This window comes from Sinocyclocheilus grahami, unplaced genomic scaffold, assembly GCF_001515645.1.
Source record: "Sinocyclocheilus grahami isolate Dianchi unplaced genomic scaffold, SAMN03320097.WGS_v1.1 scaffold17.1, whole genome shotgun sequence".
Taxonomy (NCBI): Eukaryota; Metazoa; Chordata; class Actinopteri; order Cypriniformes; family Cyprinidae; genus Sinocyclocheilus; species Sinocyclocheilus grahami.
In genome coordinates this window covers 132,157-145,451 of record NW_015505196.1, presented here as the reverse complement: position 1 = coordinate 145,451, position 13,295 = coordinate 132,157, and the positions used below count along the sequence as shown (strand labels likewise).

At 36.2% G+C, this 13,295-nt stretch overlaps 1 protein-coding gene across 4 annotated transcripts in view; it reads right to left on the bottom strand.

The window, feature by feature from the left end:
- Nucleotides 1-12,944, bottom strand: part of gab1 (GRB2-associated binding protein 1) — a 112,589-nt gene extending 99,645 nt beyond the window's left edge. For all 4 annotated transcript variants that reach the window (XM_016231858.1, XM_016231865.1, XM_016231868.1 and 1 more), the window contains exons 1-2: nucleotides 12,493-12,944; nucleotides 12,282-12,403 (exon numbers count right to left, since the gene is read on the bottom strand). In XM_016231858.1, coding sequence (XP_016087344.1) covers nucleotides 12,282-12,353 — 72 coding nt within the window. In that variant the 5' untranslated portion in view covers nucleotides 12,354-12,403; nucleotides 12,493-12,944. The remainder of the gene's footprint in view (nucleotides 1-12,281; nucleotides 12,404-12,492) is intronic.
- Nucleotides 12,945-13,295: the final 351 nt, after the last annotated feature.

Below are 13,295 nucleotides of genomic sequence, written 5' to 3'. Positions count from 1 at the left end.
TTTTATTCAGCTACAGCGATCACTGGATACTTCTTCCTGGAGCATTATTTCTACTATGCATATGTGGAGTTTCTGCACAAGGGCGCCCTCCGGTTTCCAGTATGAATTAAACAGTCATTACATTAAGTGTGTACTCAGTAATGCTCACAACACCCTATTTGGGGTAAAAATAGGAAAGATAATACTTTTCTCTAAAGAAACAGGATTCCCTAAATTATCGTCATTGATATCGTTATCGCAATAAATATCAGAAGTTAGAGATATATTTTTAAGCCCATATCGCCCATCCCTAGCACACTCCCACTAGTATTTGTGAATATTAAGCCGCAAAACGACTATTTAAATATGAATTATGCGTGTCTGTGTTAAGGAATGGCGCAGACGCGCAGTTTTGTTTACAACTCGCATTGAAGCACGCGTGATGCTTCTAGTGATATTGACGTCTGCCGTCTCACTAATGAGGACATAAATACATGAACAACATCTCCAGAACTGCTCCGAGTCACTTCATGAGCATTTTACTGTTTCATTTGAGTAAAACTATCCTCATATCATATACACACAAAAAAATTTAAGTTATTCACGACAACCCGTCAAAATAAAATTTTGGTTTAACTTGAAGACATTGCGGCAGAAGTACATTAATATTGTTCAGTAGAATGTATGTAATAGGCTACTACTACTACTACTACTAAAATTATTAAAACCTTATTTTTAAGTTATAATCATACAATATTTCTTCAATGTTTTAATTGTAATATTAAATCCCCTTTATTTTCCTATGTTTAATTTTCATTAATTAAAAGATGGATTAAATTACTGTTTTATGCCTTAAAAAAATTTTAATACACAACACAGAATTTCTGAGGAAAAAATCATAAGGCTATTGTAAGAATAAAGGAAACATGTTTTTATGCTTTCAAATAATTAGACATGCTAAATAAGAATTTGGTAACAATAAAACATAAGGTTGGAAAAAATAAAACATTTCATAGGGCACTAAACGTAATTTTTGTTAAACTTTTGATAAATTGATGTTAAATTGTTTAAGTTTCATGATTTAAATTCATTAGACATGTTTTTTTATTAATACCATTAAAATTTAACCATTTAAAAGGAGTCCAGAAAAATTTTAATGGAACAAACAGATACTGATGATTGACAAATTCAACAGCATGCTTTTCCCTACACTGTAAAAAAATTATCTTTCAAAGTTGTAAATAAAACATTGTGTTTTACAAAAAATGCTATTTCAGTCTTTCTACTTCAAAATGTCACGTTCAATTCAATATGCTACCTGCCAGTTCTTTCTAAACATTTGTGAAATTTACTAGCAATTTCTGAGTGAAAATAGTTTTTTTACATCCATTTTTTCTTAAAGGGTTAGTTCACCCAAAAATGAAAATTCTGTCATTAATTACTCATCCTCATGTCGTTCCAAAACCCGTAAGCCCTTCGTTCATCTTCAGAACACAAATTAAGATATTTTTGATTAATTCCGAGAGCTTTCTGATTAGAGATCGACCAATGTATCGATTTACCGATATTTTTCCCGATATTTAAGCATTTTACAATAATCGGATATCGGTTTTGTAATATCGGATTCACCGATAAACGCAGCCATCTTGTGGATGTTTTGAGAATTGTGCGCAGGATCAACATTGCAGCGCATCTGAGGGGAAACAAGGCAACAACAACGGCGTGCACAGGTACTTGATTTACTGTAGTTAGTAAACTTTATTTAACATAACAGCCAGTAATGCACAAATTAGATGTATTACATAAATGCCTGATATGCAGTTTATGCAGCTGGGCTCGAAGAAATAAGAGATGAACTCACGGAGTCACGTAAAATAATCCGTCAAGTCCTGTCCCAATAAAGACGTAACTTAGCATGAGTTAAATAATACAGCCATGAATGAGCGTATGTTGGAAATAAAAACGCTAAATTTAATTCTCTGTCTGTTGTCTATGCTCATCATTAGTCTCGTGAAGCCGCTTTCATATTGCTGTTCACTCACCGGGTTGATGCTCAGGAAATGCTCCAGCACGGCCATCGCATGAAACTTTTAACAAGAACCACTTGTTTAAAACACCCTAAATTGTATTAACATTTACTATATAACCATTATTTAGCTAATAAATATCTAAATGGATACAACTCTATGGGAATTAATTATTTATTATCTCCACGAGTGATCGCAGTTTGAGTATAGTTCTGTGTAAATGCATAGATAAACTGCGCTGTCAGCAGGCATTTCATAATCTAGAACGACAAAAACATTATTAGTAATTCTGATATAACATGCCAGTTGAGAAATGCAATAAAATACGATGTTTTGTTTGGTATATTTCAATATTCCAGAGAATATTATTCAGTGAATTAACATTATCCAGTGAATTATTCTTCACGCTTTAGCCTATTAAACAGCTTATAAACCTACTAAAACTGTAGTTTAAAATGAAGTTGATATGAATCCTTTCATTTATTTATTTTCTCCATTTGAAAACATTAGACCTTCTACATTTATTTTGCTTATTGTTAATATTAGTGTTGCTGCTGATGCTTTAAATAAAATGTTTTTTTATTGTTGTAATATGAAGATTAAATTTAACATGAAAGACTGCAAATTTTCAACACTTATTTTTAAGATGACTGAAAGGAGGAAAAACCAAAGTGAAGCATGGACTTTATAACAGTAAATAAATATCGGCTCTGCATATCGGTTATCGGGCACATAAACATGCAAATAATTGGTATCGGTAATAAAATATCAATATCGGTCGATCACCATTTCTGATCCTCCATAGACAGCAAGGGTCCTTGCACGTTCAAGGCCCAGAAAGGTACCAAAAACATCGGCAAAGTAATCCATGTGACATTAGTGGTTCAATCGGAATTTTATGAAGCTACGAGAACACATTTTGTGCACAAAGAAAACAAAAATAACAACTTTATTCAACAATTCATCTCCTCCACATCATCCTGGTGATATTTTGGACAGTATCACAATGTATGCGCGTGCTTTGATCTGAACGTAAACAACAACGTAAACCGTGTGAGCGTATGTGGTGCGGCTGACACAGAACAGCATACGTTATTTACGTTCAGTGGATACTCTCCAAAATGGCGCTACACAGAGGAGATTCATTGTTGAATAAAGTCGGTATTTTTGTTTTCTTTGCACACAAAAAGTATTCTCGTAGCTTCATAAAATTCCGATTGAACCACTAATGTCACATGGACTACTTTGCCGATGTTTTTGGTACTTTTCTGGGTCTTGAACGTGCAAGGACCCTTGCTGTCTATGGAGGATCAGAAAGCTCTCGGAATTCATCAAAAATATCTTAATTTGTGTTTCGACAATGAACGATAGGCTTATGGTTTGGAACGACATGAGGGTGAGTGATTAATGACAGAATTTTCATTTTTGGGTGAACTATCCCTTTAATTCTTGATTTATTTCACTGTATTTTTCTCCTTTGTTATTATTTGGAACTGTGGGCCGAATCAAAGATCAACACAGGCCAACTTTGGGCACTTCTTCTATAATGCAAACATTTCATTACAGCTTTCAAAAAGCAAGTTTTCCTCAGAATGCACAACTTTGAATGGTTGAAACTTTGCACAACTTTGAATGAATACTTTGAATGGTTATCAATGAAAAGAAAATGCTTTTAGTTGCCAGATGATGTAAACTCGACATCTACCAGCAGGAGCTAACTGGACCATGCTAACACTCTGTGTGTGGTGAGGCTCTCGCAGAAAAATACAAACAAACTAGTTTGTATTCAGTGTGTATTTGCATTTCCCCATGCCAAACTTAACATACAACAGTCACCCTCTTGGTAAGGCACAATAATAAAGAATGTCTGCTTGCTGTGAGGCTTTTCAATGCAACGTCAAATGCAACGCACCAAAAAGAGGAATCATCTTCCAAGGCAGAGAAGCTTCTGTTACTAAACATACCATTCTTTTGGCAAATTATGTGTAATATTAATGTATGCACATTATAATAGTGTCAAAGAAACAACATAATCTCTTGTTTTGCAAGTCATTCAAAACAAAAGCTAATTCCAAATTAGCATTTTCAGTTTTGGTTTTCAGCCCAGTGTGTCCAGAATTTTTGATTTCAAACAAGAATTTTAATTTCAGTCCATCACTATTGAAAAGCTATATTGGGTAGGAGTGAAGCACATTAATATTGCAAAAGGTTTTCTCTTATTTGTTACAGTTAATAATTGATAGCAGAGGCAATCCATTACCAGGGCCCCTCTCAGCCCTGACAGAACTACTCTGGACACAAATGACCAGCCGGGGTGGGAGAGAGAATCGGCAAAAAGAGGGGGAGGGGAAGAAAGTGAGAGAGACAGAGAAAACAAATGAGCAAAAATGTCTGCACCAGCACCTAGCTAAGCCGATAACCCCAGCCACAAGCACTGTTTGTTTCTGTTCTCTGTGCATGTTTGTTTCAGCAAAAAGTTGCACGATTATGTTTCCCCCACCTAAGCAGATTTAATGAATCCCGACTAAAAGAAATAATTCAACCGCTAAGTAAAGAACTATTCTTTTGTTTTTCTCTGCACCCCACTGAATTCAGCACAGCAAGCTTTTAAAATGCAACTGCATGCTTGTAGGCAGTGAGCGAGGGCAGCCATTGTAGGCCTATGGCATTGCTAATGGCTTGCTAGCTCACTGTGCTTTGTAAATGCTTAGAGCACCTAGTGGCTTGCTGAGTTGCATTAAAACAGAAGGGTGGAGTGTGTTCTTGATTAGGTTGAGCTGCACAAGTCACTCGATTCCTGCATTTTTTCCCTCTGGCTCTCTTTCCCCGTTTTGCGCCAACCTCTTAATCTTCCTTGATGCTTATTGCACTGTGGAAAGCCGCTATGTACTACTTAACAATAAACAATTTCACAATCTCAGAAACAGACAACTGCAAAGCAGAACTGAAAAAGCAACAGTAAGCACAAAGGTGCACATTGTTGTAAGTGGGACATATTTTAATCGATACCACTGTTACACATGAAAGCCTCTTGAAATAAGTCGATAAGCACAGTTTTCTGTCCTGTGTGGGCATTTCCTATTGAAACAGGAAGTCTGGGCATGACATAGACAAGCTTCTCTCTTTTTTAGGCATGCACAATATATTATTTATTCTTCAACACTGGTCAATAGAGGATTACTGGATATTTAATTTAACCGGATATATATACATACATACATACATACATACATACATACATATAGAGAGAGAGAGAGAGAGAGAGAGAGAGAGAGAGAGAGAGAGATATATAGCTACTAGGCATGGGTCACGATTTTCGAATATTCGATTAGTTGATTTAATTATAGGTTGTGCGATTGCCTTTAAAAATCTCCCCATGTTTTCCGATGATCAGATGTGTTCAAAAGCGATTTAATTGCCCCGCATTTTAATAACGTTCCCTGATGCCCGCAGTTTATATACAGTATGATTACCCAACGATATAATTGTGACAGAAGATATTGAAGAATATTTTTCCTTCCGTCTCTTATCTATTCCCTTTAGGGGTTCCATTTTTTTAAAATGGAAATGTCCTAGCCTTATGAGCAGTTCATTTATGCTAATCGACGGACTGTTATGTTAATAAGTGCCAGTATTAATATGTTTCAGCACGTTACAATTATATGGCTTGAGTTAAGGTAGCCTATATTCTGAATTAAACCGTTTATCATATAGATTGAAAGCGTGAATCCCGTCTCTCTCCATCTCTCTCCGTTTATAGGTGTTTGTGTGTGCATACGGGGAGGGGTGTGATTTTCGAATAATAATCGAATAATACCCTGTGATTTTCGAATATTATTTTTGCTTGGAATGCCCATCCCTAATAGCTACCACTCACTTGAAGTTGATTCTTAAAAAATATATATATATTTTAATAACACTTGTTACAAAATGTTAGCCATCGCATCTCACAAAGAAAATTATTTTTTTATACTGTAAATTATAATGTAATAATAGGTTTACTTGTAGCATTTCAAATGACTGATTTTAGTTTTCAGCATTTTGTTTTTAATTTATTAGGCAAAACTGTATATAGTTTTAATATTATTACTTATCAGACATAACATGAAAATGATCTGGCTTATTGGTTTTGGCCAAGAATTTTTAAATATATCTACTAGTACTGTCAAATCGATTAATAATATGTGTGTGTACTATGCACATTTATATGTATACATAAATAAACACACATACATATTTAAGAAATATATGTAATATATAACAAATCATATATAAATATGATTATGAAAATACATACATGTAAATATTTCTTAAATATATACATGTGTGTATATTTATATATACATATAAAGTACAGAGTACACAGTACACACACATAGGGCTGCACGATTAATCGAATGCGATTGTCATGCGCATTCGATTTTATTGCGCGATTATGAAATCGAAGAAATCGTTCGCGATAATGACAGCTGTTTGCATAGCTTCTCAGTGAACTACGGCTCTGTGAAGTAAATGCTGCTCAATCTGAAAGCATGTGAAAATACCACATTTAATAACATATTTTTACTCCAAGCTCACTTCATAACGTCAGTCGAGTGTTTGAAATAAATACTTCTGTGATATGATGTGGCTTCTTACACAGAATAAGGCACGCAAAATATTTCAAAGTATTTAAGCAGTGATAAGGGCATTGCATTATAAATATACATTATTTTAATGAAATTTATAATAACAATAACTCAGATAAACCATATATTGTCATAATCGTGTGTTTATTAGTCACGTTGAATCAATGAAAGCAGTTGAATCTTCTGTTTATTCTGCGAGGCGTATTTGGAGTTTCAGCGCGAGATGGATGGAGATTTACTGCTGATCACAGAACCGTGCTTCACTGAAAGATACGCATGACAATCCCAGCTTCTGTCGAATCGCGATTTCGATTTCATTTCGATTTATCGTGCAGCCCTACACACACACACACACATATATATATTATATAAACAAAAACTTTTATTTCGGATGCAATCAATCACGATTAATCTCAATTAATCGACTTGACAGCACTAAACCCTATATTTTTAATTAGCCAGTAGGTTTAAGTTACATGAACAATGATTGGCTACTAGATAAAGGGGGAGTGGCATTCTGATTTTCAAGAACGTTTGATTGGTTTTAATTGATTAAATACGCATATCCTTTCAAAGTGAATTTTGTTAAGTGTTTTTGAAAACACACAATAACATTTTAAACAGAAATTGACCTTAAAAAATACAAATATACATAAGCAAGTACAATCTAGATGAGCTCCATGTAAGAAATCACATGAGATTAAATAGTCTCAATAGCAGAAGTGAGCATTAACACTCCAGGCTTTAATCTGAGTTGCCACATTACTGTACCGTACATGTGTTCCCAACTTCATTTGGCTCTTTCACAATTAGTCTCTCCAAGCATTATGAGAAAGGTGTGAAAGAAGAAGTTTACAAAGAAGAGAGGATGAGGCCAAATAGAAAATGCTAAGACACTAAAAAAATGAGCCGACGGGGACATTTTTAACTCACGTCATAGTCCAGTTTGAGGAATATGGTGTGGCTATTGTGGGGAGTAATAACTTATGATCTTCTGATGCCACCAGTCACATGTCTTGCATGGACAGGCCAAAAAAAAAACTTTTTATACTCAGGTAGCCCCCTTTATTATACTTCTGTTATAGTAGCTAGTTACTTGTCTGAGACGACCCTCAGTAAAGCACTGTGCTCTTTGAGCCATCAAGAACATTCCCTTTAAACAGTCGAGTCAAATGATCTGCTAAGGGCATTGCATTATAAATATACATTATTTTAATGAAATTTATAATAACAATAACTCAGATAAACCATATATTGTCATAATCGTGTGTTTATTAGTCACGTTGAATCAATGAAAGCAGTTGAATCTTCTGTTTATTCTGCGAGGCGTATTTGGAGTTTCAGCGCGAGATGGATGGAGATTTACTGCTGATCACAGAACCGTGCTTCACTGAAAGATACGCATGACAATCCCAGCTTCTGTCGAATCGCGATTTCGATTTCATTTCGATTTATCGTGCAGCCCTACACACACACACACACATATATATATATTATATAAACAAAAACTTTCATTTCGGATGCAATCAATCACGATTAATCTCAATTAATCGACTTGACAGCACTAAACCCTATATTTTTAATTAGCCAGTAGGTTTAAGTTACATGAACAATGATTGGCTACTAGATAAAGGGGGAGTGGCATTCTGATTTTCAAGAACGTTTGATTGGTTTTAATTGATTAAATACGCATATCCTTTCAAAGTGAATTTTGTTAAGTGTTTTTGAAAACACACAATAACATTTTAAACAGAAATTGACCTTAAAAAATACAAATATACATAAGCAAGTACAATCTAGATGAGCTCCATGTAAGAAATCACATGAGATTAAATAGTCTCAATAGCAGAAGTGAGCATTAACACTCCAGGCTTTAATCTGAGTTGCCACATTACTGTACCGTACATGTGTTCCCAACTTCATTTGGCTCTTTCACAATTAGTCTCTCCAAGCATTATGAGAAAGGTGTGAAAGAAGAAGTTTACAAAGAAGAGAGGATGAGGCCAAATAGAAAATGCTAAGACACTAAAAAAATGAGCCGACGGGGACATTTTTAACTCACGTCATAGTCCAGTTTGAGGAATATGGTGTGGCTATTGTGGGGAGTAATAACTTATGATCTTCTGATGCCACCAGTCACATGTCTTGCATGGACAGGCCAAAAAAAAAACTTTTTATACTCAGGTAGCCCCCTTTATTATACTTCTGTTATAGTAGCTAGTTACTTGTCTGAGACGACCCTCAGTAAAGCACTGTGCTCTTTGAGCCATCAAGAACATTCCCTTTAAACAGTCGAGTCAAATGATCTGCTCTGCTCTTGAACTGTTGCCAAACCGTCAAAAACACATCAGACTTTTGACCCTGTGCCGCTTAAAGCTTCGCAGCACTAGAGGATTCAGAGAACGTGCAATTAATTTTTCAGAAAAATCAGCTGATCTACTGTTTTCTTTTAGTCCTTATAACAGTATGATTTAGAATATAAAATGCAAAAACTTCTCGTGAGAAGCTAGACACCATCTCAGATCTTTCATATAATGAAACAAAGTGCTATTGTGTCATTTCCACTGTAATGATTACATAACATGTTCAAAGCATTCAAATTTCCAGCTGGTTCAGATGCAAATGATAGTCATCTTTTTAATTATAAAACAACAGAGTGGATCCTGTTTTGAGGCTGCTGGTTGCATGTCTTTTCTGATTTTTCAGAAGTGTTCCCATCATGAATAGGACATAAGCTACCTAAAAACTCTTTTAAAGACTCAAGAAGAGCTCCATTTGGTTTAGACATAAGAGGGAACAGAATGAGGGCTAATAAACAATGGATTTAGAACAACAAACACTACTGTTCAAACATTTGAGGTCAGCACGATTTTGTAATGCTTTTAAAGTTTTATGCTGGCCAAGGCTGCATTTACTTGCTAAAAAATTAATATTGTGAAACAACATTACAATAAAAAAAAAAACAGTTCTCTATTGTGCAAACCTGAATTTTTAGCAGCCATTCTCATCAGTGTCACGTGATCCTTCAGAAATCATTCGAATATGCTGATTTGCTGCTCAAGAAACATTTCTTTCTCAATTTCTTAAAAAAAAAAACTCTTACGAACCTCAAATTTTTGAATGGTAGTGTACATTTTTGGAGGATGTCTACAAGTCATCTGAAGCAAACAAAAATAACAGGGTTATCTGAAGTTTCTCAGTGTAATCACAGTATAAGGAATTGCAATATGTATCTAAAATTGATGTTGATCAATGCATAACTGGTCAATAACAGATATAGTATCACTAATAGGCCCGTACACCTGGCATGGGGCTCCTCTTGAGGAGAAGTATTTTAGTAGCCACCCGGCTCCAATAAAAACAGTCTGGTCCTAATCAGCCACATGTGAAACACTGAGACAACTCCACCTTCATGCACCAGAAAACAGACTGAGACTAATGTTGAGGACGGCACTTCAAAACTACAGCAAACCTAGACTGTTTGCAACAAGAAAGGAGGGATAAAGGGGAAGGAAGTTTCTCATCTCATTCTAAAAACCAACTAAACAACTACAAAGGCTTTTCTCCACAATCACTTTGCTTAAACGTGTCTCAAGCAAGAGGAAATTTAAAAATTACTTGAGAACATTGTGTGTTACAACAAAGCACTTGTTCTTTCCTGGATCTAATCTTATTATAGCATTGTGTGGATGAGCTCAGAAATCATTTGAATTAGATTTGGAGCCATGCAATATTGTTCATCACATTCAACAGACTACCGTTTACTCTGGAAGCCCAAAGCATGTGAAATCACACCCCGTCTCTCAAGCCTGTGCATACAAGGCCAAATGCAATAGTTGCCATTCGAATGTTCCTTCTAAACAATGGCAAAATATGCCAAATACTTGGCTGTTTGAGTCTAAACCGTGTTACTGATTGCACAATGAGATAAAACATGAATTCAATAGCAATGTTCCTAGCAGAGCTATACCAGATTAAAGGAATCCAATAAAAAAAAAAAAGCATCACATGAGCCTGAAGGAGATTTGTAACATGTTTGGTTGGGGCTCGATAGCAGGCAGAGCTGTAAGTGAGTGATTTCATTACAGATTATTGGTGTATATTACCACTAAGAGGAAGGGAAGACCCCATGGTACACATACAATGTGTGAATGACTAAATGCATTGAGTCATCCTGTGCAGACAGAATGGAGAGTTAGGGGTTCAGTTGTCTTGGCAACTAAAGTAGCAGCAAACAAATGCATTTCATATGATTTGGTGAAATATTTGAAACACCTTGAAATCCTTGCAAATGTAAGGTGACAATATATTTCATACAAAACACTCAAAATACACAGATCAAGGAACCAGCCTTCAATGTAATAATCATTGGTGCAAGCAGTGCAAATGATATCATTAAAATAAATTCCAATTTAATCTATCCATACCAGCACTGTTTTCTGCAACCTTGATGCATATAAACAATAGCTTTCGGCTTGAACCACACTTAAAGGTTGTCATTAGATTTCAAAAGAGCCATGCCTACTGCCAACAAATTACTGTCACAGTTTCTTGCATAAAAGAATGTTGCTAACAACTTTTGCACGAGTTAACTGAACATAAACATGTTTAGATTTCGATGTATGATAGTGGTGTCTCTGCGGGTCAAGCCACATTCCATTAAAACAATAAACATCACTAAGGTTTATGCACAGCTGGCTCTTATCGTTTCCAACTGTACCAGACACTTTGGACTTGTACTGACTCCTATTGCAATGGATGCATGAAGTTTGTTCTGTTTCTTACACTTTGTTTTGTTCCTTTTTGTCTATGTTTCCCCCATCTCATACAACATGCATCCACTTATGGACATTCTTGGATTCAATTCCAAAGATTCTTGGCCTGTTATTGGTGGCTAGTTGCTGCACCTCACTGACAAGACTACCACAAGTTCTCTGTCTGCTTTGAGTGACCATCCTTGTGTTCTGTTTGCGCTTGTAACTATTTATATGCAGGCCTACTTGTATGTTTACACCCTAACCTCTAGCTAAAAGTGCTATATTAAGCAAACACGATTTTTGTTGTTATTATTATTCTGTACCTTGATCAACTATGTCACGTGATGTCAACATGGCGCAGCCCATGAGGGGGCGACCCACTCCATGTAGAAGAAAATAGCCTTTTCTACAAAACTGGCATGTGAGAGTCTCAGTGTACATTATTAAGTGATATTTCTCAAAAATGCTCTTAATTTGAGTGTAAAGCTTTTAATCAGAAAAAAAAAAACACTTAATGCTCCTTTAAAAAACTAAACAAAAAAAAAAGTTCTCTCCCAACACCGGTAGGTGTGTCCTAAAGAACCGATCAAGACGCCACAAATAAGGATTTTGCACATGCGAATTTCACATCCATTTCAGTGCTATGAACACACAGACAGCGTTCACACACTCAATCACAGAGTTCTGAGGAGCCGATCCCGTTTTCAAACTATTCCTGGATCGTCAGCATTTTTTTGAACGAATAAAAAAAAACTTAACCGACAGATCGCGAGCAGTGATTGACCTGCGGTTGTTGGAAATCCTACCCTAAATTTGCATGAATCTTGCCCCAACAGTCCTGCGGTTACAACACTGTCAGTGCATTTGAATAAGATTAAAACGTTACTCACATAACGCCGTAACTTTTTTTCAGGTGGAGACTTTCTGAGCCACCCCGAGCACACCACTTCTCCTCCGCTCATTTTCTTCTTACCTTCCAGGAAAATACGCGCTTTAAGCTTCGTGTTCCAACCTGCAACATATGAAACCAAAGTCCCAAAGCATGAGGTGGAAGTTGCGCCCAAGTGTTTTCAGTGCGTTTATTGAAACAAACACAAATACCGTCACTCCTCCTGGTTTCCAGCACGTCCACAGGGAAGAGCTCCCCGACAGCGACACAAACTCCTCTGGATGAAGTCCTCTCTTCTGGCGAAAGGAATATATCAAACACAGCAATAGCCGTCTGTAGTTGAGCCCTCTTTTAGTTGGCACACTTTGTCTGTGTAAATAATCCGCTGTTTTCCAGCTGAAATGCAACGAGGCAGCGAGTGATACTCGCCAAGTTCGGCGTAGTGAAAGCTTTGCTTGATTACCTTATTTCAAAGTAAACCAAAACAGTTTCCTTGAAAATATATATAGTTTTTCCTTATTTTTCCAAAACATTATGGTCGCATTAGCACTGAAGTGCTTTTTGGACTAGAAATCCGTCCCGATCGTCGACCTTCCCTCCAGTTTCACTCCCCACGGCTCCTGCTGATTGACATGCATAAACGTCGATACTTTCCCTAAACTCAGCCTCCTCTGGCCTGTGGAGGCAGGGAGAAGTCGGCCAAGACGGAGAATAAAGAGCATTGCATCATGGGAAATGTAGTCTTGGAGTGTTGCCCCGTCAGAGGGAAAACACTGGGACGGTGGCTCAAAGAATCGGTGTAAACAAATCTCTCAGCCACGTCCCAAATAAAACTTGCTTGAGTCCGGATTAAGACTGCGATCATAAAGTAGTGTTGTTCTTTTGAGTCTGATCTTTTTAATGATTCGACTGAGCCGGTCACACAGTCAAAATCACAATCGGTCATTTATATGATTATTATATATATATATATATATATATATATATATATATATATATATATATATATATATAT